General features: G+C 37.1%; 2 protein-coding genes across 3 annotated transcripts in view; one reads left to right on the top strand and one right to left on the bottom strand.

The window, feature by feature from the left end:
- Positions 1–27,839, bottom strand: part of LOC139130482 (solute carrier family 13 member 1-like) — a 308,042-nt gene that overhangs the window by 142,427 nt on the left and 137,776 nt on the right. The gene's annotated exons all lie outside the window — the stretch shown is intronic.
- Positions 398–27,401, top strand: LOC139131370 (neurochondrin-like). Of its 2 annotated transcripts, none has more exons than XM_070697385.1 (17): positions 398–622; positions 6,108–6,207; positions 7,617–7,767; positions 8,845–9,005; positions 9,464–9,591; positions 14,092–14,151; positions 14,646–14,727; positions 15,261–15,433; positions 16,620–16,805; positions 17,431–17,546; positions 18,804–19,053; positions 19,913–20,036; positions 20,667–20,750; positions 21,269–21,424; positions 22,246–22,344; positions 24,695–24,815; positions 27,137–27,401. In XM_070697385.1, exons 1-17 carry the CDS (start codon positions 512–514, stop codon positions 27,183–27,185), a joined length of 2,151 nt encoding a protein of 716 aa, XP_070553486.1. In that variant the 5' UTR covers positions 398–511; the 3' UTR covers positions 27,186–27,401. The 2 variants fall into 2 exon arrangements, with proteins under 2 accessions (XP_070553486.1, XP_070553487.1); XM_070697386.1 differs by lacking the exon at positions 398–622 and adding an exon at positions 5,931–5,952.

Consider the following 27,839-nt stretch of genomic DNA (forward strand, 5'->3'; position numbering starts at 1 on the left):
ATTATATTTCATATATCACTTCATTAATAAAAGTTTCTGACTTGTGACATAAAACTTGGCCCTGAGATCTGACGTCCTATGTGTCATAGCAATTCTACACATCTTAAAAATGTGAACTATTCTTCCATGTGGTGCTCTCAATATCCAGCTTTAGAGACGATACAATCATCTGGAATTCCTGAAGTTTCCACAGCATTACTCTAATAATACGTTTCTTGTTCTTTAATTGTATTTGTAATGATAAAGGGACTTTACTCTGGATAGTAAATCACCCCACAATATGTGCTGTGCGCTGCGCGGGCATTTGGCATTTTAAAAAACAAAGTAATCTCCTTGGCAGACTACAGTAGGCGTTTTGTGGAGTAACGAAATTCGAACAGATGGCCTGCGAATGTCTAAGGTCAGAGGTTACAGATCGTACACACATGTTGTGAAAGTTTCATGCTCATGGTGACGTTGCCCACTGTCTCTCGCGTTCTGGGCAATTCTGACAACATCCAAAGCCGCAAAAATGGCAGGTGTAGCAGAGACGTCCGCAGACGATGTCCCGAATGTTGACATATGTCTCGCTGCTCTTCGATCGGCGAACAGTGACACAGAAGTTTTTGCAGCGTTGCTCCTGGTAAGTAAAGTGACTATGGAAAATGGCTGCATGATGTTCAGATTGAATGTTGAGGTGTAAGTTCTCTGCAACAAGGACCACAATTGTTCTCTCATAGGGTAAACATATTACGATAAATGATTTCTCCTACCATAAAAATCTGCTGATCACGTTGCTTCCAGTTACAACGTCTTTGTTGTTCATTTTGTCCTGGTAGACTCAAACACGTTTCAGCCTTGCAGCTGCACAGCAGTGCACTGTCCATGAGTTGTAATTTTTACACAGTCTGAATGAGTAATGCAAGCAGTCATTATTTTATCTGCGTACTTGAAATTCTGTGAGTAACATCGTTTATTGAGATCGCGCGCACCCTCCTGGGTCAGTAAGCAAATTCAAAAACTGAGTAGTAGATGTTACTCAACAAATATATTTAACATGATGTTAACAATTCAAAAGGTATTAAATACATTGAGGTTATTTCGTCAATATCTTGATGACGATCTACATATCAGTATGGATGTAACCCATGATATCAGTAGGGTGACCGGACGATTTTTAAAACTGAAATCTTTTGCCAAAATCTTGATGGCACCTGTTGGAAGTGTTGGTATAAAGTCCAAATCTGAAAAAATAATTTGGCTAATTGGCATAATCACAACTTTGGAGCCTCTGGAAAATCTCAGTTTCCAAATTCTTTCCCTGAGAATATTTTAATGAGGAATAATGAGACAGTGTGACCAAAAATCGGACCCAATATGGTTAAAATGGCTTAAAGATGACTAACTGTACAATAATGAGTCCGGTGAAAGGTGCATTTTGTTTCCAAATTATTTCTGTGAGAATATAGGTTGATAAGTCCTGTGAAAGAAAATGGAAGATTGTCCTCAGGCTGACCTTTGTGTTTCCTGTATCATGGATACAAGCCGTTGTTTCTGGTCAGAGACAGGTGCGCACGGGTGATAAAGCACGTTGTTCAAGTACGGCACTATTGCGAACCTTATTTCCTGCTTTGGGAAAACCGTGGGCGCTAATTTGCACTCCATAGCTGAGCCTTTTTAGAGCACAGAACAAGTAGAAAAATATCTAAGGTACAATTTGCTTGCATGGCCATTCCTTCCCTTCTTGGAAAACAATGCCAAAAGTCATAGACGTTTCAAAGCAAAAATTTCGTCAGCAGTTTCTTGGAAGAAAAAAGAGGTTTTTGGGAAATTTTTGCACTCATCTTGACTTCTTATCTGTTCGCGTGCGAGTAGACGACTTCAAAGATGGCGTTTCCTCTGACGTTTGTTTACAAAGTGTGTTCATAAACTTCAAGATTTTGTGGCCATTACCTTGTTCACAGACATAAATGTGCACAACTGTTGCATAATTAAGGCGAATTTGTACAACTTATCACTAACTGAGCCCCACTTTAAGCCTTCGATTATGAGCATTCACTCTCAGAGTTGTCGTGTCAGCCCCATTTTTAAGGAATAGGAGGGCCTCTCGTCCGGTCACCCTAATATCAGTTATTTTTATGTTCTCAAGGAACAAATTAATCATTAACTACAGTATTGCATCAGTATCGGTTCTTAGAAATGAATTGTATTGTGTTGTATATTATTAAAGTTCCTTTGACTTGTCCCTGCATGTATATTATTATGAAATATTTATTTTGCCTGTCAGCTTATGCATGTATACACAACAGTTGAACTTTTATGGGTCTTATCAATTTTTGCAATGGAATGTAAACCGAAACTGAAGTTATTGACCTCTCCAATTTACTGGCAATGGATGATTTCTAATCACAATTCGTCTCTATCATACCAAATAAAATTAATTGTGTGGTTCTGATTACATGGTTTACAGAACAGGTGTTGATTTTTTTATTTTCCCAATTTTTTTTTACTTACTACTAATTCTTAAGTCTTGCAATTATATCAAAACAATGAAGCGGTGAATAGTTCCTTTATATCATATTTTCAAAATGGGTAGTGTTGTTATATAACAGCACAAGGCAAGTGTACATGCGTATTTGAATGCCATCAAAACTCAAGTGAGTCATTACAATTAGTTCTTCAGTAAACTGAACTGTTCATCACTGACCACAGTCAAGGTTTTAGTAGATGAAATTATTGTTCACTCATGTAAACTTGATCACATCTATGTAAATGAACACATGACGTCAATACAGCTGTAGAAGTAGAAAACTGTACTACTACCACTAGCATGAGTGATAGGATAAAAAGTTATAGAAGAGAAAATATTTCTAATGAGGGATGACCAAGGGTTAGGCAGTAAAATCACTTTTCAGAACAAAGAAGCTTGCAAAAGGTGTTAAAATTTTGCAACATAAGATGAAGTTAGTACATTGTATTTATTCTTTTTAAACTTCATTCTCAAGAGGTACTGTATGGTCATGAGCATGTACATGTATACTATACTGGAGCAGTGTTGTTTGAAATTCACAGTTTTACTTATTTGCCTGGCCTTTCTTAAGTTTGAGGTCATTTGGGCTGAAACACAAAAATCAACAACTTTTCATATCTTTATAGTATGTAGTGAAAAAGTTCAAAAATCCTAATTTAGTCTGATGAGTGGTGTTAATCAATATTATGTCCTGTAAGCCAAAATGGCATCAAACTATTGTAAAACACGTCAGATTGCCAAGATGATGAAGCACATTTTTGGTTTCCTTGGTAGCTTCCCTCACAACTTCTTGAAGCTATTGTCACTTTAAACTTCCCGTAATTGCTTAGAGCTAAAGTGAATATATGCTACTTTGAAGTTCTCTAAGGCCAGGCCCTGCAATATGTTGCACCTCCAGCCATGGCTCGGCTACATCGCTGGCACATTCACATATTCAAAGCAGAGTGAGCTGTACAATAAGGAAAACCAAGATGAAGTTCCAAAAATGAGTTCAAACACCTGCTTGTTGTTACAGCAGCCAGAAAGCAGTCAAAGATTGTTTTGTCTCCATTGTCACATTTGCGGTATGAAATTAATCACATTTTGGACATCGTTAGCTGCCATGTCACTGGAATGTTTGTAGCTTACAACAATGGACTTACATGTATATGCAAAACTCGCTGAAGTTCTCATGGATTTGCATTTTTCGCCAAAATTAACTTAGTATTTGAGTTTTTGGATTTGTTTTTCACTTCTGCTTACAGTACGTATGGATATAAAAAGTTTAGAGCCAGCGGGTAAATGTTATGGTATGTTTGGTAACCGAAACCACACACTGTTTTGACCCTGGCCTTAGAACGCTCACCTTATAAGATTATCCATAGATTTCAGAAAGGTTAGAGTTTCTCCTTCAAATTCCCTGTTGAATCCAAAATGGTGATGCGATAATGACATGAGCAGAATGGTTTCATTTTCTCTGTCTGATACAATGTACATACGTATCAATGCAATCAAAAGCAGAAAGTCATTTTTGACTCAATTCATAATGTACTGTATGCATGTCTGTGTTTACTTGGTGCTGGTAAACAAACCAGACCACCAATGTACAGTATGTTGAAAAATTATGAATACAATGTATATTCTGATCTTCACCAGAAAATTCTATATCAGCCTCTGTTTGGTCATTTTGACCAGAATAACTTTTACATTTAAAAAGTTTTGTGGAAAATAACAAGAAATTTACTGTTATTGCAGGGCTTGACAATTCCTATCGCCCGACGCCCGGGACAAGTGAAATTTACGTTCGGGCAAGTCAAAAATAAAATCTGGTCGCCCGCCGGACAAGTTGTTTATACAACTTCTGACGCAATCAACGCAAACCTATGTTGCGGTGTGTGCACGTGTCGCCCGATTTGCATTGTGGTTCACACAAAATAAATGTCAATCACTGACTTTTTTTAGATACAATTGTGACGTTCTTCTGCGATTCACTTGCCGACTTACACAATGTTGCAATTTTTCGATGATCGACATGAAATTGTTTCATCGTCCAATTAAAAAGTCGCTTAAAATTTGGCGTAAACAGCATTTCTTTGTTGTATGCTGACTGCTCCGCCCGGACAAATTAGGTAAAAAATTGCAAAACCCAATCATATTGCTTATCGGCGATCGACCGTGCAGTACTTCAAAATCATTTATGCGGCCTCGCGAGGTAGACAAACATTGTTGGCAGATAGTTTGTGGAGTGATCGCTGTAAATATGAGTATTTTACAGTAATATTTCCACTAACGCAAACAAGGCATTGTGCATTTTCGTGAGCCAGAGCGTAATTTCCGCTCCGCAGACCTATGCAAAAATCAAGCAAAGCTGTTGCCGTAAAGAGGCGCGTAGTTTACGACGATGGGCATTGTGTAACTCTGAGAAACGACGTTGTGATGATTTACGACAGCGCCACGAGGGCCAGTGTGAGTGGGATCGTCTGAGAATCGACGACTCGATATGATGATCAGAACGATGTTTCTGACAAAAGATCTAAAAATAAGCGTTACAATGAGGAAAAACGCCGTAGATGTTACCTCCCGAAATGGTAAGCACAGTGGCCTTGGTTGAAATATGACGGTTCCATCCATGTACGTCGTGTCTCAAATACCCATTCTCGCGACCATTGCCAAACCATGGAGGTAGGAAGAGACTACCGTTACCTCCATGGCCAAACCATGGAGGTAGTAGAGAAGCGAAATGCTTTTCTTGACGGATGTGACATGTTTCGCGTTGAATCGATAAGGTCTCAAGAGTTCAGTCAACCGCATTTGCACTGTTTGGCAACACACAGACCGTACGCAGGCCTACTTCAATGTAAACTTTTGAGAAAAATTAGCATCAACATCGGCGAAAATTACCAAAATAAGAAAGCCCTGAAAGCCGTTATGGAATTCGTCGCAAGTATTTTGGTCTTGATTATTACAAATGGAGGACAAGTAAAATTTTTTAGAGGACAAGTGAAATTGAAAATCCACTTGTCCGACGGACAAATGAACTGAAAAAAAAATTGTCAAGCCCTGGTTATTGTGAAGTTCCCGGCCAAACAAAGCAGCTTGACATGCGTGAGGCTACATGTACCTGTATAGCCTTGTAATTAAACTTTGCTACAAAAATGGTAAAACACTCAGAGGACCCAAATATGGTCATAGTGTCTCAAGAAGGCAAAATGGCAGAACTTTGATTGGATGATAGAGAGGGTGGCTTGGAATGTATATTATTGATAATTTATCAGCAGGTGTGGTGTCTACACTTGGAAGCAGGTGCATGTTGATTCAAAACTTGATGTGCATCAGCGGATGTTGCCAAAAATAAATGTTTCAAGCCCCCGCCTTCATTTTCTTCAGCAAAACGTACAGTTTTAACATGGCCACTCTACTCTAGTCTTGATAAGCCTAGGAGTGGCTTAAAATTATTATATTAGGTATTTCCACAATTATATTACCAATTCGAATCTACCTACATCATCATTTCTCTAACATCGGCAAAAATAAAAAGAGAACTGTGCAGCTAAGGAATGAATGCCAATCTGCCATACCTTGATGTGTCTTATAGCATTGTTTCATTCCCATCTTGAAGGTGACCAAACTTGTGAAGGCTGAGTCGACAGACGCCGAGACACGAAGGAAGATATTCGACGCTGTGGGATTCACTTTCTTGAATAGACTTCTGAATACAAGTAAGAACACTTTTATGGAGAGAGAAAATATTTCTTTCTTATGAACTTGTTTTACATCCATAATAGCACAGTCCAGTGAGAACACACAAATGACAAAAATCAATGTAGTGAAAAACTACTGTAGATGCCTAGTGTTTTAGATATTTGTTTGTTATGTAGGTTGTTTGTGAAGATTGATTGTTCATTGGTGAAAGAGAGACTGTTTTGTTTCCCTGTTCCCAGTTCCTAGCCCAGTAACTGGCACACAGTCCATGTAGCCGACAATGAGATGCAAATGATATGCGGTAAAGGTCTCCTCGACTAAGTTTCAGCTGGTTGCTCACTTTCTACTATTTTTATAGTATTTTATACAAAGGCACAGACTTATTCTACCTGCAACTTAAAACTGATAGTGATTTTGTAGCTCATTCTTTACTATTTTTCACAGTTTTTGGCAGCCGGTAACAGACACTTCGTGTTCGTGTCGGCTACATGGACGATCTGCCATCATTCAGTAACTCTTCAGAAAACAAACATTGAGTTTAAACCTCTGTGAATAGTAAAATGACAGAAATTTAAATTTTTCAAAATGCACTTGACATGCCCACATTTAAAATATAAGAAAATTAGAATCCCAACTGTCATGCATGCTAGCAATGATGGTAGGGCAACATGAAATTCAAAAAGTTTTAATTTTTATTGCAATATTCAGGGTATAAAGCCTTCTACTGATTTGAGTTTTTGTTCATTATCTTGATGTACTGTCGTCAAAAACATATGTTTACCTTATGTCAGGTCACATCCTTCTTATACAAATATACCGCCCCCAGCCCATAGTGGACAAAAGGAAACTTTGCTTGACATAATGTACAAGGTAAAGCCGAGCACATTAGGGAGTGCAAAGTTTACTTCAGTCCATTATGGGTCAGGACGGGGTACATGTACTTTATTGCTATTATTTTGTATTTTTAGCAATGACAGTGAATGTTTAGATGTATATAACATCCGGGCCACAATGCTTGATAATCAGATACATTATCAGTAATAATCTGAGGGTATGACATCACAAACTTCGCAAGTATTGACAAAGCTATGAAATAGTTACCGACTGTGCATTTTGGCACGTAAGTGTGGTGTAGTACAAAAAAAATCACAGCAATTTACTTGATATATATGTATCACCTCCAGCCACAGAATGCTAACGGCCAATGACTCAGCAATTATGAGTCAGCAGTTTTTTCCATGGAAATAGAAACAGCTGATGAATGTCAAAAAGATGGTAGCTTTAACTTTTTTTCCAAAACCAAATTTTGATGATATTAGCCAACCACAGCAGAGAAAGAATGAAAGAAAGTAAGAAAGATGTCATCGACAACTTAGTTTGAAATCTGGAAATTGAAAGCCTGGTGACTTGCATTTATATTTTTCAGCGGAAGTGGCTGAAGGCTGTGACATCAATATGTTCCGTTCCATTGGTTTGACACTCCTGGCCTGTTTCTGCACGGATCCAGAACTCGCAACACATCCACAGACCATCGCCAAAGTGCCTATGTTCAACGAGGTCATTTCTACGTGCAAGAGGTGGGAGACCGTTTTTCTCAAGGCTAGTTTGATCCCCTTATTGATGAATAATAAATATTTTGCTCCAGGAAAAATTTTTCAAATCGTGTCCGTATGTGGGTAGAGGGCTTTGGAAAAACATGCCAAAAAGAGTGATATTGACACAAAGTGTCAGAGAAATTCACATTGTTAGAAGGCACATTTTATTTTTGGAAGTGAAAATAGCATTTGTTATACAAAGCAGTTGAATCAAAGGATCAATTCTGCATTAACCCACAGAGGTACTGATAAATCATTAACTCAAATTCAATTTACAAGTATGCGGTTTGTAGCAGTAAAATTATCAACCCATACTTTGAACTTTTGCAAAAGTATTGTAATTTTACATTTTTTTCAGTCGTTAATTTTATTTGCAAATTGTCAATGTAATACAAAGAATTAGTTCTGTTGGTGTTCATAGTGTTTGTCTAAATGCAATTTGAATATTCCGTGTAGCTGAAATCCATTGAGTTCCATAGCTGAAAATATGGTAGGGCTGTTGCGTGTGATTAAGCCTGGCATGTCTGTATTGTAAATCATATCCAGCACTATACAAATACTGTATTGAATCACACCTATAACTATTTAAAAGTCCTCAGCATGTGAGAGGAAGTCATGGATTCTGGAATAAAGCATTGCTTTGGCCAGAGAGGGATTACCATGATGCACTCAAACTCATACATTGTAGCTAAAATCTGTATATTCCATGACAAAAATGACATCAATGAAGTATGTGTTTGCTAGAGATGTAATTCAGTAGCTGGGGGTCACAATGAATATCTATTATAAAACAGAAGTGTTTATAAAATCACTGATGTGAAAAAGACCATACTTCCCGTCCTTGTTTACTGCATGGAGAGGCAATCAGACCCCATAACTATAGGCTGAAGCCAATTTTTGCAGAGAGGAGGGGGGTAGTTAGGGTGGGGATGGTAGGAGATAACATTTATGGTGTGATGTGTGACCTCTGTATAAGCTCACCTGCCTTAATGTTTATTCATTCTTTATTTCCCATTTATTCCAAATTAATCATCATTATGCTGTGTGTTTTATTTGCAGTTTGAGGGGCGAAGACTTGGACAGCAGTGTGTACGGCACCGTGGACGACTGCTACCAGTGTTTCTATGCAATAGCTGCCAGCCCCGATGGGCAGCAGCAGCTCATACGTCATGCAACTGTGCAGGCACTGTGTAAAGCTTGCACTGAAAACTGTTACCACGGTGAGAGATCATATCAGCTGAATGTATGTCACGTCTGTATTCAGATACCGAAAATGCGAGGACAGAAATTTTCATAATTTTCAAAATTTTTTTGGAAGGAGATCATGCTGCTGCTTGCATATCTTTTATCTTTTTTCAGTCTTGCTGATGTTTCAAAGTATTTTTGCTCTTCAGAATATGGTATCATTTCTGCCATCGAATTTTTATCAATGTATGATATCACTTTGACATTCTGATGTGAATTCTTACTAACTTTGTAAATTTCTCAACATTTGATTTTTTGGCCTGTACAAGTCAATGTATAGTTCAATATATTGTAAATTATTATGATTTTCAACACTCTGTGAGAAGAATTGGCTCAACAGTCTAATATAAAAAGAGTCTGATTATTATGAATACTATTTTACATTGTAAAAGCTACTATTTACATCTGTATGTAATTACTCTCTTTTTTCCAGGTCATGAAAAGGCCCTTCCATTGTTAATCCAGCTTTTAGACGGAAATGGACATCAGATATGGACGTACTATGACAAAGTTCTGAATCAGTTGGTTGAATCGCTTTCCAGGAAGCTGAAAGACTTCAGTGTAAGTTTTGTGGTCGTTTTAAATCAAGTCATGCCAAGTCAAAAAATACCGCAATTATACGGTGTCGCTCAAATTTGATCAGAATTGGTACCGGTACATACCAAAGATCAACAATAAGTGTTGTTTCTATCTGTTCAGTGCAGGAAAATTCTACGTTGATGTTATGACAATGATTTCTGCACAGTACAACCAGAAAAACAACAAGAAATATTTAACCCTTTCACCCCCAGTTCCCTGTGTAGAGGTCCAATTTTACCATAGAAAACAATGGATTTGGGACAAACCATGGTGGTGAAAGGGTTAAATCAGAAACATACAGAATGACTAAAGTAAATAAGGTCTGAAACTTTAGGTACTGGAGGTCAACTTTAGCAACATGCATAGCAGAAACAGCTAGTCTCTCTTAGTTGGAGCATAGACAGTCTTCCCCCCTCTACTGTCTATGGTTTGAGCAGGTCTGTTAATATGTCTCAGTTCATAAACAAGAAATATTTAAACCAGAAAAACAAGAATGACAAAAGCAAATAAGGTCTGCAACTTAGGTACTGGAGGTCATCTTTAGGAACATGCATATCAACTTCTATAGCAATGGGACAAGCTGATCCTACATACATAAGCAAATTAGCCAGAGAAGCTTGACAAAAAGAAAAGGTGGGAGAGAGGGGAAAAAATAAAGAGGGGGAAAAATGTACAAGGGATCTGGTAAAAAGTAACGCTACCTCATCAATCTTCTATCCCCTACCCCCTCCTGAATATCAAATGTTCCATCCCTTACATAAGACCCGCTGGCATGGCAGGAAATGTATTTACAACCTTGGGGATGTTTTAATTAATGCTATGAGTGCAATCATTCGAATGAAAACAGCACTTACTAGTAAATCAGTTACAGATAGTGAAATGCCTTCCCCTGTGGGCGGATTACGACATCTGGAATTATCCTGGACCCAAATTTCTCATCAGTTCTTGTGTGTCTTACATGCAAAAGTTGCACAAATAGGTTCGAAATGAAAAAATTTACCTCAGCTTTGTTTTCTGGATCAAATTTTACTACAAATTGATATTAAATATGACAAAATTATGTTCACAGCCTTCAAAACTCTCTCACAACATATCCTGGGTTGGTGTAGGTCATTTAAGGTCACAAAAGAAAATTACCTAAAATATAAAAATTTGGGGGTTTCCCAACACTTTGAGCAGAAAATTTATCTCATAACATCCCTCGGGACTTTTGTACCAAATTACAAAGCTATCAGACAAGTAATTTTGAGAACAAGTTTTCTTGACCAAAAATAACAAAATTGTCTTAAAAATACAAATTTGTATATTTCAGGACAATTTCCACATATCTAACTATTGTCATCTCTGGACATCTGTACACCAAATATAAAAGCTGTCTGTCCAGGGGCTTTAAAAAATATAACTTTTAAGATTTTTTGACCAAAAATGACAAAATTGCCCCAAAACAGTAATATTCCCAATTTTGTCGCAATTTCAACAATTAGAAGGGTAACAATTAGAAGGCAAACATCCAATCCAAATTTGAGAGCAATTGGGCTAGCGGTTTCAGAGAAGAAGAAATTTTACTTAAAATGAGAAAAGTAACCAAAAAATTCAGCAAAAATACAAAATTCAAGATATCTTAACGATATTCATCAAACTGATTTTGATCAACCTTAGGAACCTGTATACCAAATATCAAAACTATCAGATTAGTGATTTTTAAATAAAAAAGTTTTGACCAAAAATTTGGAAAATTGCCCAAAAATTACAAATATTAAAATTTCAATTCAATTTGTATACACTTGACTGAGGTCATCCTGAGGAACATGTATACCAACTTTCAAAGCAATCAGATGAGTGGTTTCAGAGAAAAACATTTTTTGACTAAAATCTGAAAAAATTACCCTAAAAATAGAAACATGCAAATTTCATCCCAAATTTTTAACACCTACTTCAGAATACCTAAAGGAACCTGCACACCAAGTTTCAACCCAATCTGACCAACGGTTACAGAGTTTTAGCAATTTGCAGGGTTTTTCCTTTTTCCCCTCATTTGCATATTTTTGGCACTGACATGTTCATTTGAACAAATTCACATCTCCACCCCTAGGTGCACCTGTACACCAAATACTAAGACAGTAGGTGCTGCGGTTCAGCTGTTTTTGACGTGGACGGACATACATACATACATACATACATACATACATACATACATACAGACATGCAAATGGCATGCAAATGAACTGATTCAGCTTATACGATTACCTCACATTGGAATACCAAATGTGAGCTAAAAAATGGATGGCTAGACACAGGAGTGGAAACATGATGTTGTGCCAATTTTACCAGTTTGTATTGTTTTCAGGACAAATCACTCATGCAATCCCCTTCCAAATCAAACCGTAGTGTTATGGTTTCAAATTGAAAGCGGCAACTCTCAATCCCTGGTTCTCCCATTAGTTTTTTTTGACATTGAATATTTACATGATGTTAGTCCTTTAATCTAATTTGAAAGCTGTGTCTAGTTTATCCTTTTCACCCCCAATTCCCTGTAAACAGATCCACAACCACCATTGATACCAATGGGTTTTTGGGCCAAACCATGGTGGCGAAAGGGTTAAGTTGAGATAAAGCTGATAAAAAACCTGACCCTTTAACTTAGTGATATTTCAGATTCTGAACTAGCATCAATTAGGAATTTCTTGAAATTTTGGTGGATCAGCCATATACCATCTCATGCACTAAATATCAAATTTTGTTGAGTCAAAGAGAGATCAGTGGCAAGTTAGTCTGCCATATAGAGGACATACTGGTTTCCAATGGTTTACACAGCAGTACTTGTAAGGGCAAATATGGACAATAGGGCTGATTTGCAAGGACATCGGAGTTCAACCATTGATATACAAAAACAAATATTTGTCCAAAACTATTGACAAGGTGTTTGGAAACTAATTTTACAGGAATTGTAAAAATGGTACTTTTATACCACAGACGTTCTGAATCAGACTTTAAACATTTTATGCCAAATAACACCTCTAACTGTTGTAATAAGATAACATTTGTCCAAATTTCTACCTGCAGCAGCAAATGTAGCATGCATGTTGCTATATAGAAGCAAATCAGGATCCTGATATTTTAGGGAAATGGCAGGGGATGGACATAGGCATTAGGGCTGAAGAACATATAAAATCGTGAATTATGTCATGGTTAAAAGTGATCCGCCGCATGTAGTCCTGACAGTCTTCTTATAAAGGAAGCAAGTAAATATTTGACACATCCTGCGTCTTGACCATTCAGATCATATGTATTTTAAATTTAGTTGTATGATGCTGTGGAGATTTTTGTGTGTTTATTTGGCTGTAAAACAAAGGCAGCCATATTTTATGCCACAAATATGCTATCTGTCTTTTATGATGTGTCCTGCATCATCACGTAAAAAGACAGAGATTGTAAACATTGAAATTTTCAAGATATCTTAATTGTGCAGTTTTATGGAACCAAAAAGTTGGATATAAATTGGTTTACCAGGTGCCTGGTCTTTGTCCATTGTAGTGGTATGCGTGTGATGTGCACATACATGCATGAGAGAGGTCACATTTGCTTTGCATTTTCCTTGACTGATCCGTTTGAAATGGAATTCTGGCACACAGCATAATTATGTAAGACCATAACCTTCAGCGAACAGTGTGGGTCATCTGCTACTACTTTTAATGTCAATTGATACTGGGCAACTTGGTCTGCCTTTTCACAAGCCTTTATGGTAGCCCATCTGACAATGCACTGACCACACAATGTGGCTGTTGCTTTCCTGCCTTCACATGTTCAAACCAAGTGCAATGCACAAGCTCACTGCGCTGTCCTTGCACACCTTCACAATGCAATGCCTGTATAGACAATTCTCTATAGACTGTTGAGGGCACATCGGTGCGAGACATGAGTGCTGTCAGTGACCTTGTTGTGAACACCTATGAGGGTATCAAATCTCCGTCCAGCCCCTAAAACTTTCTGTTTGCCCTATCAACACAATCATCTAATTCTGTGTGCCCATAATATTTAAATGTAAAATTTGTAATCATCTTTTCAAGAAACTCGGAGAACTTTTGTCTATTAACCCTTGAGTGCTTTAAATTTTCCCACCAAAGTTTTCGTGTAAAATTTTACCAATTTTTATGAATGTTTTAAATTTTTTTTTTTGGTCAATTTTGGACCAAATTTACGTCATTCTTCAGTGGCTACAATTTTTGATCAAAAGTTTGGGAAAATCTGTAAATAATTGTTGGCGCTACATTTTTTAAAGGTGACAAAAATGACTTTGGCACTCAAAGAATTTTATACCAATAAAGATTAAACCAGGAGTACTGGAAGCAATAATGTTTTGAAGAAAATATTGGTTTAATTACCTGCCACAGATAAAATCCATGGGCTAATTGAAGTTTAATAAAAAAATATGTGGTGTTGCGTTTTAACTAGATGGATTTTATATTTTCATTTTCTCCTCAGGATGAAAAGAAATTTTCTGTGTGTGACTCGATTTTTGCAATATTATCAACAGCCACAAGGGTAAGTACACCTCAGTAAATATGTTCTTGAGTAAGGCATAATTCACCCAGAAGACTGTGCTTTGGACACTCAAGTTCATCTTGTTATGTGACGACACAAAATTTATTTTCTCCTCATGGAGTTTGAAATACATGCAGGGTATAGGAGCAGCCATTTTGAAGTTCAAATATCAGGGTACTGAAAACGGTGATTCCGAACCCTCTAATTTATTATTCTTGATCTTCTAATAGACTGATTTCAGGTTTTACTCCCTGATAGATTGGTCAAAAGTTTAAAACTCTGCTTTTAGGCCTGTATTTATCTCAAATCATAGTGTAAAATTATTTTCTTGTATCGAACTGTATGCAGTTGTGAATGAAGTCAGTTACTGGAAACTTTCAGGAGACTGTGGTGATGGGCATGTGTGTTTGTGCAAAACATTAAAATTACAACATTACACGGACTTGATTACACTTTGCACAATTTAATCGCCTGTTTTATTTGATTTATTCCAGCAAGTCATAGAGACACTACCACATGCAACATGGGACGCGTACATTCACCAAGGCTTGTTTGATATTCTTCGGAGCAAAATCGGTGAGCACGCTAAATCATCAGTAGTAAGGGCAGTGGGTTTTCAAGGGACAAGTTACCATCCTTTTTCACAATTATCATTTCATTACACGTTGCTTTTTACAGTGAAATTTATTTATTGTTATAGAGTCCTATGACAATACAGGCCCCTATGAGAAGCAGTGGCATTATTAATATTAGTTTGTTTGATAAGAGTGCGCTGTGATGGAATTTGAAAGGCAAATTACTTAAAAAGGCCATAACTTTTGTGGTGTATGAGATGGAAGATATAAAGGAAGCTATTCATAAAAGCAATGTTATCGTTGATTTGCTAGATATATAGCAGGTAAGGTATTGTATGGGGCAGCATCACTGATACACAAGAGATGTGATACTGGAAACATTTCTACATCACCTTCTGAAATGTCTTATAATTCCCAATTTATCTGGATAAGTTCAGAAATTATGAATGTTTGAGTGACGATACAGCAGCTACAGACCACATAGCACAGCTAACCTCTGTAATCAGTATGCGTTTCTACCCTCTTATTCCATAGGTACCAAACAGAGGGACCCTGCTCTCAGGTTGTCCTCATTGATGATAGAGTATTTTGGCATCGGATGGGCATTTGGTCCACCACCGGACACCAACACCAAATTCTTACTTCTCTTAGTCCATCTGTCCTGTGTTGAAATCAGGATGGGCTTGGAACATACCAAAGAGGAAGAGGTAGGTGTATGCATGTTTTTAAAAGTTGTAGTGCTTTTTAACATGCTTTGTCCCATTTCTATTATTTGAATATTAGGTTTGCAGATTATATAATAAGCATGTACTGAAGATTCTAATTTTTCTTTTAGTTGTACGCACCAAATTTTCTACCCATTTACTTTTGACTATACATGTACCAGGTATGGCATTTTCTTTCAATTCCTCACTTGCTCCTGCACCAACTCTATTACACTTTTACCCTCTCCTTTCAAATTCCATGGAAGCTCATCCCCCTCTGTCCTCCTCTTCATTTTCTCAATGTTTTTGAAATTGAAGACATGATTTGCCATTACAGTTTTCTGATGTAGCACTTTTGCCATTTGGTATTTACCCATATACTAAAGGTACAACGCGTCTAGGGGACAGATATAAGGACTCTCAAACTTTTACAATTCTTTTCTGATCTACCACTTGTGGGGGCTCATTTTGAAGCTCTTGGAGAAAGAAAAACTCTCACTGGCTTAGTTTTTCGAAAATCTAAAATTATAGTTTTCCTCCATAGAGTTAACACAGGGATGACAGCCATTTTGAATTTCAAATATCGGCAAAATCTTGGGTAATTTGTTTCTCTAGAACCTCTGATTTTCATTCTCGATTTTAAAGGAGAACTGTTGAAAGATTCCTTAAGGAAAGTTAGAGCAAAAGTTTTTGTCTTTCACTTTCAAGGTGCATACTACCTTAATGCCTGGGTGCAATGACATGACTGACTAGTGACTAGCACAAGTGTGGAAAAGGAAAGCTTAAGACAAGTCTAAAAGTCATATAGATGGTTTACTTTCAGCTAGAGCCACCTCAATAGTGTTTTCAAATTTTTTACGTTTCTTGGTTTTGCTCAACCAATTCAGCTGAACTTTTCCAAAAAGTTTGATCATTTTGACCATGATTAATCCTGACAAAGATCAAAATTTTGTGTCATTCTTCCATCCAGATAGCTGCCATTAGTGTTTAGTTCTCTGTTCCTGAAACTTTGCAACACTCAATTTTTTTTTTTTATTTTTTTTTGGGGGGGGGGGGGGAGGAGTTAGATTGAGGATGCGATGAAGGTTGATATCTATTAAAGTGTGGTGAAAGATACATAGTATAAGTATAATCTTAGCAATACTGAAGATGGAAAGTGATTGCACAACATGTTTTCTTCCTCACACAGAGAGACTCAAGATCAGCCGTTGTATCTTCCTGTTACAACATGGTAGAGTTGATAATAAGCTTCATGACCAGTGGGCCGTCATTAGAGTTGAACTCCAAGCAAGTGACACAACTCCATTCAGCGTTGATAGGTGCATTTGGTGCAGTGACTCATTATCTGACCTCCATTGCCAATGACAAGACACAGGTATGGTTATCGTGTTGTTGTCGTATACTTCAATAAATGACCGAACCATAACCGCATTGTCAAATATGATGATTTTTGATCATCAGATAGGGTGATACTGCGCACAGTGCATTTTGTAAGTTTAGGAGGAAGCAGTCGTATTTGAAGGAAATTTTTGACATTTTGCCCCTTCTGTAGCCACAATCGACCACATTGTCTGTACAACTTTAGCAGCTGAAAAAAACCAGCTTCGTCAGAACTTAATAATATTTACATCATGTCGTCATTTTCCCAAACTTTATACATTTATTTATGCAAGGTGTATTAATGAGTGCTGTTTTGATATGCAAATAAACTGGTAAGAGTCGCTTTCAGTGAGAATATTCATTGGCGGCAACTCATGCATTATCTACAGTAGAATCACAATCGTTAACAACTTTCCTTTGTTTGCGTGAAAAGCTTGTGTACCACCAATACCTTATGTTGAAAAGTGTGAAAGATGTCATAATATAATGTAAATAGACAAAAAAAGCAGATAGCACAAATGATCAAAGGTATAATTTTATGATGTTAATACCAATCTTTTTGCCAGGGTGTCTTTTTTCTGTCTTTTTCCAACTAATCTTTGAACAATCATTCCACACAGTACTCTAAACCATTGGTGCAGGCATCAGTACGTGTGCTAGGAGCATGGCTGGCAGAGGAGACTTCAGCTTTAAGAGAAGAAATCTACAACCTTTTGCCTTTTCTCACAGACATAGGGTGAGCACATGTCACCTTTGAACTTCACCCTTTGACCCTAACAGTATTTTTGAGTCCATTCCCATATGTGTGCTCTTAGATAAGAAAAAGCTCAATAATGATATTGACATCAGACAGGCAGAGGAAACAAAACAATTGAAACTTTAGAAAACGGGGTTCACTAAATCATTTTAGAAATCAACATACTATGTACTTGTTTCTAAGAAATTCAGATGTTATGTATTGTCTGTTAAATCAACAGGGTTTCATCAAAGACAGATCTTTGAACAGTACGGAAGAGTAACATGTCTTTTAATGCCATGAATTGTAAAGAACGTCCTTCATGATTCTGATAAAAAAATATTACACTCCTTATTTTTTCAAAGTACTCTGTCACCAGTAACTTTAATTTCCCAGAGAGTCAACAAGGTTGTTTCCATTCTTGAATTTTGAAACGTGCAAATGCACATAATTGTTAATTTTTGTTTGTTTTAGAATTTTTCAATGCTTGAAACAAGTGACTGTAAATTTTCTGTTGTAAAATAGGAGTAAATGTGAGAAGATGGGATAAAATTACACAAGTTCAGGGTATGGTTCTTTAATTATGGCTGTCCAACCATGTTAAGCCTTTGAGTACCAAAGTCTATTTTTGTCCCCTTTATTAAATAAACCTTAGTCAATTTTTCTCAGATTTTTGCCAAAATTATGAGAAAAAAAATCTGTAGTAAATGAAATGTGATATCCATTTGGTCCAAAATTATCAGAAATTACAGAAAAAATTCATAGAAATTGGTAAAATTTTGCACTAAAATTTTGGCGGGAGAAACTTACAGTGCTCAAAGGGTTAAGGTAGCAGGCATCTCAAAAGTGAAAGACTTAAACATTTTGCTCAAACTTTCCACAATGATACTTTCAACCATTCTCTTACCAAATCAAAAATACATGTAAAAATAGGGGTCACCGTGCAAAGTTTTGTACTTGGGAAACATTGCCCAACATTTATCGATATTTGAAATTCAAAATGGCTACGGTCTCTGTGTTAACTCTATGGGAAAAAAACAAAATTTTTGATTTTTGAAAAACTAAGGCGGTGAAAATTCTTTTCACTCAGATAGCTTTAAAATGAGCTCCAACTAGTGGTAGATCGGAAAAGAATTGTAAAAAAAGAGTCCGCAGAGAGTCTGACTATCCCCGCGGAACATTCTACCTTAAAAGAAAACTTGAGGATGTCTTTTCACTCAGAAAGCTGAATGCATTTTTTCTGGCGTCTGTACGCAGGAAAGAATATTTCTATAAACTGAAGATGAGATTATCTAAGGAAAAAGCGGCAGAACTGGGAACGCAGTCGGATTCTGAACCCATTCCGGTTGACCTCTTGAGGTTCCTGCTTCCGGGACTATGCCATTTCACTGCGGAGGAGAAATCCCGGAAAATAATGGTGGACAATGCTGTACATGAACTTCTAGGAGAATATTTTAATTATCACTGGCTACTTTTTACAGCTAATAACGTGGAGTACAACTCTGAGGTAAAGTCTGCAATGCCAAATTTATAATGATCAATAAAAGGGCTCTGTTTGGGTTTGAACCAGGGACTACATAGTACAAAGTTACCAAATTAAACTGCACAATAACCCCACATCTGCTTTGCTAGATCTAATCATCAAAACCAAAGCAAAAACACAAGAATATAACTCATCTCAAACAGTTAATATCTATCAGCACCTTGTCAATTTAATGCAATGAAAATAAAACAAAATGACACATCAACAGAGTCTGTGCGTGACAGCTTTGTGAGATATATATCTCCTCGTAAAATACTAGCAAATCAGATTTGCGTCCAAAGGTATTTTTAATAACCTCAGTACCGAGCTTAGTACAGACATTTCCCTTCAAAATTGTGAAGAAATTGTTACGTTGTGTGAACATTGTTGTACGGTCACAACAAAGGGATTTCATGACAAACAAGGATTTTTGTCTAATTTGCCAAATTAAACATACGGTTACAGACTAGACAAGTCATCATGATAAAGGTGATTTGAAAAATTGCTTTACTTTCTCAGACTGTAAGGCAAGTATCACTTCAGTGCAGCAGTGCTGTATCAATCTTGCTCTATGAACTATTCAACCCAAGCAGGGTCCTATGCAAAGGGGTTTTGAGGGGAGGGCACCCCTCTATTTTTTGGAGCATTCTATTCATTGTTAATAATAATAATAATGATAATAATAATGAGTGCATTTTCAAAACAAAAGAACATACAAATTATAAATCGTTATGGAAAGTTGCCACCCCTGTGTTTTCTAATGTGCAGAGAAAACTGAAGTATATGCAAAATGGCCATATTAGTATATCTGTATTTTGATTTCTTTTCCTTGTCTCTCATGCAGATTGCCTTGACGACACTTTGCGGTATATTTATGAATTTCACTGTCCAAGATTCTGAATTTGTCAAGAGTCAGTCAGTGTTTAGAGAATTGTTAAATCTTCTGATGACATCACTGCCAAAACAAGGTGAGGGGAGAATCCGTAGAAAAATGTTGAACAGCTGGCCTGCACAAGTAGACGTCTAGGGACCAGCTATATACTCGCTGAGTTGCAACAATCATGTATATGACATATCGATGTATTTTTTTAATTATATATTAGCTGTTTTTTGTTTTAGAAAACAAGTTTGTTTTCTTCTCCTGCCAAAATTACCCCGCAATGCAAAGCATTAAGTCTTGTCAACTCAACAGATGGTGTACAATACATGGTTTACCAATAATTCTTGTCTGGACTAAAATTCAGATTTCTATCACAATGTAGGACAACTTACACATAGGGCTGTGTTGATAAATTTAGGTATATTGACACAATTGTGGAAGTAGATAGAGAAATAGAATTTCACAAACAGAACCAAAATACTTGAAAATACATGAAAGTTACAGCTAAAGGAGCCCTAAATACATATAAAGTACATAGAAACCGGTTGTTTGAAATCCAGAAAAAATTCATTTATAACGTAGGAAAAAGCAGTAATGGTGGAGGGCATGTTTGTGCATGTTAATGTGTACATTCGTGTGTTGTGAAGTTTGAGTATTGTATACTGAGGTTTTTGTTCAGAACGTGATTGTTCACTTTGTGTTTGTCTTATTTTTTCAGTCAACAAAACAGAACACACAATTTTAAATTACAACATGGCTGTGCTGGGACTTATGATGCTCAGACAACACCCAGATGACGAAGGTGAGGTCATGACCTGAGGTCAGAGGTCACCATTCTCCCCCTTTCAGCACTTCAGCTTACAGAAAAAAGCTTCCCATTTTGGGGTAGGAGACTGAGAACATTGGCCAGGAACTTACTTATAGTACTACCAATAGTTAAACTCTTTTATGTGAAAAGCAATTTCCCAAAACTTTAATTTCAAAAGTACTGTCAAGCAGACAGGCTTAAAATCATGAGAAAAAAATTCACCTTAACACACATTGATTCACATCAAAGAGAAAGGGCTGATGTGCAGCGTCTTGGAAGCTGTTATCCAATTGGTTGGCTGAATCTTACTGTTATAATTGAATAATACAAATAGATTCCTTATGCTGCTGTGAATAGTGAAAATCGACCAATCAGAAATAACCTTACGAGCACGCTGCACATCAGCAGAAGAGACGAGCTGATTAGTTACATAGAGAAGAAGATGGTAGGTAATGCCAAAACTTTCCATCAACTATAATGCAAAAATTTCTCAATTTTTGTTTGTATTGCAGAAATCAGCCAGTCATCGTCAACTCAAAATTTCATTAGGGCTGTCATTCAATTATTTAAAAGTTGCCATGTGTTGTCAGATGGCCATTGTAAGGTGACAGAGGTGTATCAACCGTACTGGCCTCACATATCGGAACTCTGGTATCTTGGCATCCAAGGTGAGTGAACCAGTAAAACACAAATCTTTTAGTCTTCTTTGTGTGTAAGCACATTAACCCTTTGAGAGCCAATGTCAATTTTTGTTGCCTTTCCAGACTGTAATGCCAACAACTTTTTTCAGATCTAGACATTTTTTTTTATCAGATCTAGACTATTTTTTTCAGATTTTCCCCCAAACTTTTGGTCAAAACATGTAGCTAATGAACAGTTATGTCAATTTGGTCCAAAACTATGATTTAATTACAGAAAAATTCATAAAAATTGGTAAAATGTTGAACAGAAATCTTGATGGGGAAAAATTAATACAGCACTCAAAGGGTTAAGTGAACACCAAGTAGATAATATAATCATGTTAGGCTCAAACTTATCAACCTCTGTTATAGTCATCTGTGATGGGATAATTGTTACTATCTTGTACCAGATAGCCCACTGATAGCCGACTGATCCATTAGCTCAGTTGGTAGTCGGTAGAGCATCTGTAATGTATACGGGGGTGTGGGTTCGAGTCCCGCATGGGTCACTTTTCATTCACCACTATATATATATATATATATATATATATAATATATATTATATATATATATATTATATATATATATATATATATATATATATATATATTTGGAAGTTGAACCTGTATATGCAGACATAATGGGTGACAGGGTTCCATTCTTGGAAAGGTAAATATGAAAAATAATGTTATTATAAAGTAAAACACTATGAACATGTTATGAATTTCAGAGACCATGCGCAAGAATTGTTTGCAATATATTATGTTGTACTAAATATTTAAGTGATTTTTTTGTGTTTTTTAAACAAGATATGGCATGGTCCATTCCTCAGTTCCCATGGTTACCGAAAGTCTTCCTTGAGTACAACTGGCTCAGAGATATATCACAGATGCTGAGTGAGGTGAAGGGTAAGTGTCCACCACTGTGAATATTCATAGCTGGATATTCCTGCTGAAACCAACAGAAAGCAAAGTGCTGCACAATTATGGATTTCAAATTCAGTAGAAACACAAGACTGTCAATTGGAAGTACCCAGGTAGAATTGTTGTAAGTTGTCAAAAATAGCGTCCTTTTTAGTCCCCACGGACACCGTCCGGGGGGACTTATAGGTTTGGTCATGTCCGTGCGTGCGTCCGTGCGTGTGTCCGTCCGTCCGTCCGTCCGTCCGTCCGTTCACGCAGATATCTCAGAGATGCCTGGAGCGATTTCATTCAAACTTGGTACAAGGATTACTTCATATGTCATACAGATGCACGTCAATTTGTTTTGTGATACGATCCAATATGGCCGCCAGGCGGCCATTTTATTACGATTTTTTCATGTACAGAGCCATAACTCAGGCATGTTCCAACCGATTTTTTTCAAAGTTGGTACAAGGACATTGACCAATGTCATAGATATGCACATCAATTTGTTTTGTGATACGATCCAATATGGCGCCAGGCGGCCATTTTATTACGATTTTTTCATGTACAGAGCCATAACTCAGGCATGTTCCAACCGATTTTATTCAAAGTTGGTACAAGGACATTGACTAATGTCATAGATATGCACTTCAATTGTTTTGTGATATGATCCAATATGGCCGCCAGGCGGCCATTTTATTACGATTTTTTCATGTACAGAGCCATTACTCAGGCATGTTCCAACCGATTTTATTCAAAGTTGGTACAAGGACATTGACAAATGTCATAGATATGCACTTCAATTTGTTTTGTGATACGATCCAATATGGCCGCCAGGCGGCCATTTTATTACGATTTTTTCATGTACAGAGCCATAACTCAGGCATATTCCAACCGATTTTATTCAAAGTTGGTACAAGGACATTGACCAATGTCATAGATATGCACGTCAATTTGTTTTGTGATACGATCCAATATGGCCGCCAGGCGGCCATTTTATTACGATTTTTTCATGTACAGAGCCATTACTCAGGCACGTTTCAACCGATTTTATTCAAAGTTGGTACAAGGTTATTGACAAATGTCATAGCTGTGCACGTCAATTTGTGTTGTGATACGATCCAAAATGGCTGCTGTGCGGCCATTTTATTACGATTTTTTCATGTACAGAGCCATAACTCAGGCATATCTCAACCGATTTTATTCAAAAATGGTACAAGGACATTGACCAATGTCATACATATGCACGTCAATCTGTTTTGTGATACGATCCAATATGGCCGCCAGGCGGCCATTTTATTACGATTTTTTCATGTACAGAGCCATTTCTCAGGCATATCCGCATGTTTCAACCGATTTTATTCAAAGTTGGTACAAGGACATCGACCAATGTCATAGCTATGCACATCAATTTGTTTTGTGATGCGATCCAATATGGCCACTGTGCGACCATTTTGTTACGATTTTTTCATGTCCTGAACCATAACTCAGACATGTATCAAGCGAATTCATTCAAAAGTATTTTTATCACAGACCTAATGAAGAGGACTCTATCCTCTCTGAGGACCTGAAATCAAAATACCCATTAACAAGTGGGGACTGTGTCATCAACGATGACTTTGTTAAACAAGTTCTGCTTTCAAACTGCCCAGATTACAAGCACAGAGTATGATGAGCAGCTAGTAGTTTTACTCATGTTGTGTCTGACATTGGTCACCGCAAACAGAAATTCATTTTTTATGCACACAGGCAGCTGTTTATTACAGCTGCCTGTGTGCACATCCTGTGACTTGCTATTTTTTCTGTTTCAGTTACATCATCAATCATAACAAAGCAGCAATTTTGTCACTCCTGAATGGGGAATTTATTAAAGTTTTGTCACGATTTTTGGATGAATATGTTTTTCCATATTTACAATGAAACTTTGATATCACGGGGAATCGGTCCCATCATCATATAACTGAAGAGATCTTGTCAGCTGAATTAAATTTAGGGACTGGTGGCGAAGTGCACTGACTTTGCAATAGTCAGCATGGCACAACATCAAAATATAAGGCAGACTGAGATATTTACATTTGAAAAAGATGATGTGAAAGCCAGTTGAGGCAAAATAGCCTTCTATATTCAAGTAGTTTATGGCTAGCATTAGTCCGATTATGTTAAAAATGTCATAATTGTCACAAACTTCAGCATCATCTCTTAATTCTTGGGGTTTTGTTATGAATTTTTCATTCCAAGTTAATCTGTTTGTTGTTCATCTTCTTATAAAAAATAATACTTTATGCACCCAAAAATGGGAGAGCCACTGTCCCTAGATAACATCTCTTCAATCGTTTTCTTTCGTCATTTGTAGCCCCCACTGATGAGGATTCACTGATTTTACAACTGAGCAGTGGAATTCTGACGGAGTGTGCCAAGCACGACCAAGCCTGTAGGCAATACATCAAAGAGATAGGGGGTCAAAATGTTGCCAAGTAAGTACAGGCACATTCATCAAAGAGATAGGGGGTCAAAATGTTGCCAAGTAAGTACAGGTACATTCATCAAAGAGATAGGGGGTCAAAATGTTGCCAAGTAAGTACAGTGCGTTTCACCTAGGTACCGCAACTCAGCGTATGAGACGGACACATTTCACGTACAAAACAAACGTTTAGCTTTGGTATCACGACGCATTTCAAAGCCACCGACTCATTGATTAATTACAGTAAACCAGCATGGGGCAGCCACTCTGTCTAGACTGAGAGATACACTTTATCTACAATGTGTGGCTTTTTAATTTACTTTCTGTTGAGAAAACCTTCAGCTCTTCAACTCTTAGCTGAAATTGTAAAAACAGTTACATTGTAGATTAAATGTTTTGAACTTTCATCTCTCAGTCCAGATTCACTGTAATTAATAAATGATTGGGTGGCGTTGAAATGCGTAGTGATACCCAAGCTAAACGTTTGTTTTGTACGTGAAATGTGTCTGCCTCATACGCTGAGTTGCGGTACCTAGGTGAAACGTACTGTAAGCACATTCATCAAAGAGATGGGGGGTCAAAATGTTGTCAAGTAAGTAACAGGCACATTCATCAAAGAGATAGGGGGTCAAAATGTTACCAAAGGTAAGAGGCACACATTGTGTGCTTTACCCATCTGTACTTCCTTGGTTTCTTTATCGTGTATTGCTGAAAAAGCAAAGTACAGAATTTCCAGTTTTTGTATTTGTGCATATACCCTGGAGAGAGAGGGATCTTTGATTATGGCATTTCCTTACAAGCAACATCTGTAATCCCTCTTAAATCATCATGTAAGTGATGAGCTGAAGAAGTTTGCAAATGGGTCAGTCGTTTATCCAGTATGTGGCAATGTAAATTGTTTTCTTGTAGTTTGTAATGCAAAATACTCTCAAACCTCATAAAACAAGATTTGTAATATCAGGACACTCAGTCATCATTCGCAGGCTTTTGTGAACACAATCGCAGGTAAATTTGAAGGTCTACCATTTTACTGTCTGATATTGGTTATTAACGACAATATCATTGCCTATACGTACCTCATTTCAACCAGCAGTGATGACTCAGAAATGGACTGTACACCATGTTTGCAAAACACCCATACCAAATTGAGACTCAGAGACCTGCCATATAGTCTGGCTGCCGTATGTGTTGCTCTTTCTCATAAATCATGATGGGAAATGTATTTGCCTTATAGCAACATTACATTGAAACAGTTTCAAGTAAGCAAACATCGTAGAGCAGTTACCGAGATAAAGCGGGTCAATTTCTTACCATTACCTTTGTACTTTTGCTATATTTCTCTCATAAAACGAGTAAATTTTACACATAGGAATAGCTATTGTTTAGGTTGACCTCATAGACATAATGAGGGAAGCATGCATTTCCCACTAACTGAGGCAAATTGCAAGGCCGTACACAAAGTTTGTCTGACATGCATAATTTATGTAAATATTCTTATAAATACAAGAAAAAAATCAAAACAAAAGCAACCTACTCTCATTCTGAATGAGAGATAAAGGTATACAGTCACCTGTAATCCAAATATGCCCATATATGGTCAAAGGGGCATTCCTTGGTATTCAAAATGCCCATGTGAGAGCGCTGTTTTTAGAAAGCGGCCACCTGCTTAAAATCTGTGATCGGTTGGATTTTCTCTTTCCATGGTAACTGTGGCAAAATTGGAACAGGTGACAGTATACATTCAAAGGGCCAGTCACTGCAACTTTTGAAGATTTTATTTCACTATTTTTGTTTTGTATATCAATCACACATTATCGTGCTACTCCCCAAAGCATGTTGAAACATTAACTGGTAAACTCAGCATCTCTATGTGTAAAATGCACTTACATATTGCTTACATGTGAATTCTAGTCTGGACTAAAATTCACTTCTCAACAATGCCATGCAGTTTTTTGGTTGTAGACATGTTTCTGCAGCCAATTGCACAGATTGCAAGTATAGATTCATCACTAAATACAGCATCATGCATATTGACGATTGCTTCTGCCCACAGAAATGTGGACATATTTTGTCATTTTATGCCTGAAGTTTATCGCTGCAACTTGTGTCTGTTACCTTGACATGATTTGTGTGGTTCTAATCAAAACAGTCTGGGTAACAAAGCATCATTGCCACACTTTCCATCAGGGTAATCTCCAACAGTCTTGTAAAATGTTTCATACAAATCTTTATTCATGTACATTCATGATTGGGAATTGGTCGTATTTACACGTAACTCATTATCACACACATCCATATCTCAAACTGATTTTTTTTCTTGTCTTTGACCCTTAGGACAATGAATATGCAGGAGCTGATAGCAGTTTTAGAAGAAATAAAGTAATTCCTATGGAATGTGGTCTTTACTTAGACATGAGACTGCTGTACAATATGCACAGCCCATTTACTTCATTTCGTTGTTGTGAGGCTCTTCAACTTGTTTTTATTTTCTGAATTGCAGTTTTGTTGTCGTTGTTTTCTTTGCAAACTTAACATATGAAATAAAAATCTGTAATCTTAGTCAAGAGACATTAAAGAGAAGATATTTTGTAACAAACTATGCGGGCATTTTTGTTGATTGTGTTCATTTTTGATCTGCCCCAGTAGCACCAGGCCCCTTATGAATCCATGGTGGCGCTAGTACAGTACAGCGGACATTTCTTTTGGTTATAGTCACATTTCGTGTCCTTCTTCTCAATGTTTTTTAAAGGTAGCTACTTTGTTTCTTCTTTTGATATTTGTGGTAGAAATTTGGGATTCCTGAATAGACTCTCGCACACCCCCGATGGACGGCTGTGCCGAATCAGACCATACAAGCGCCCTCTACAGTTAAGCTGAGAGCAGCTTGGCTCTGAGGGCGTATCATGAACATAGCCCTTCAAATAGTTCTGAATGAAAAAACTCATCACTATTACCCCTGAATTCCAATTGTCACTTCTCTCCATTTGTATACAAAATCTGAATATTTACTTCATTGGACAGAGTTTTCTCTTTGTCC

The sequence above is a fragment of the Ptychodera flava genome, chromosome 4, assembly GCF_041260155.1.
Source record: "Ptychodera flava strain L36383 chromosome 4, AS_Pfla_20210202, whole genome shotgun sequence".
NCBI lineage: Eukaryota > Metazoa > Hemichordata > Enteropneusta > Ptychoderidae > Ptychodera > Ptychodera flava.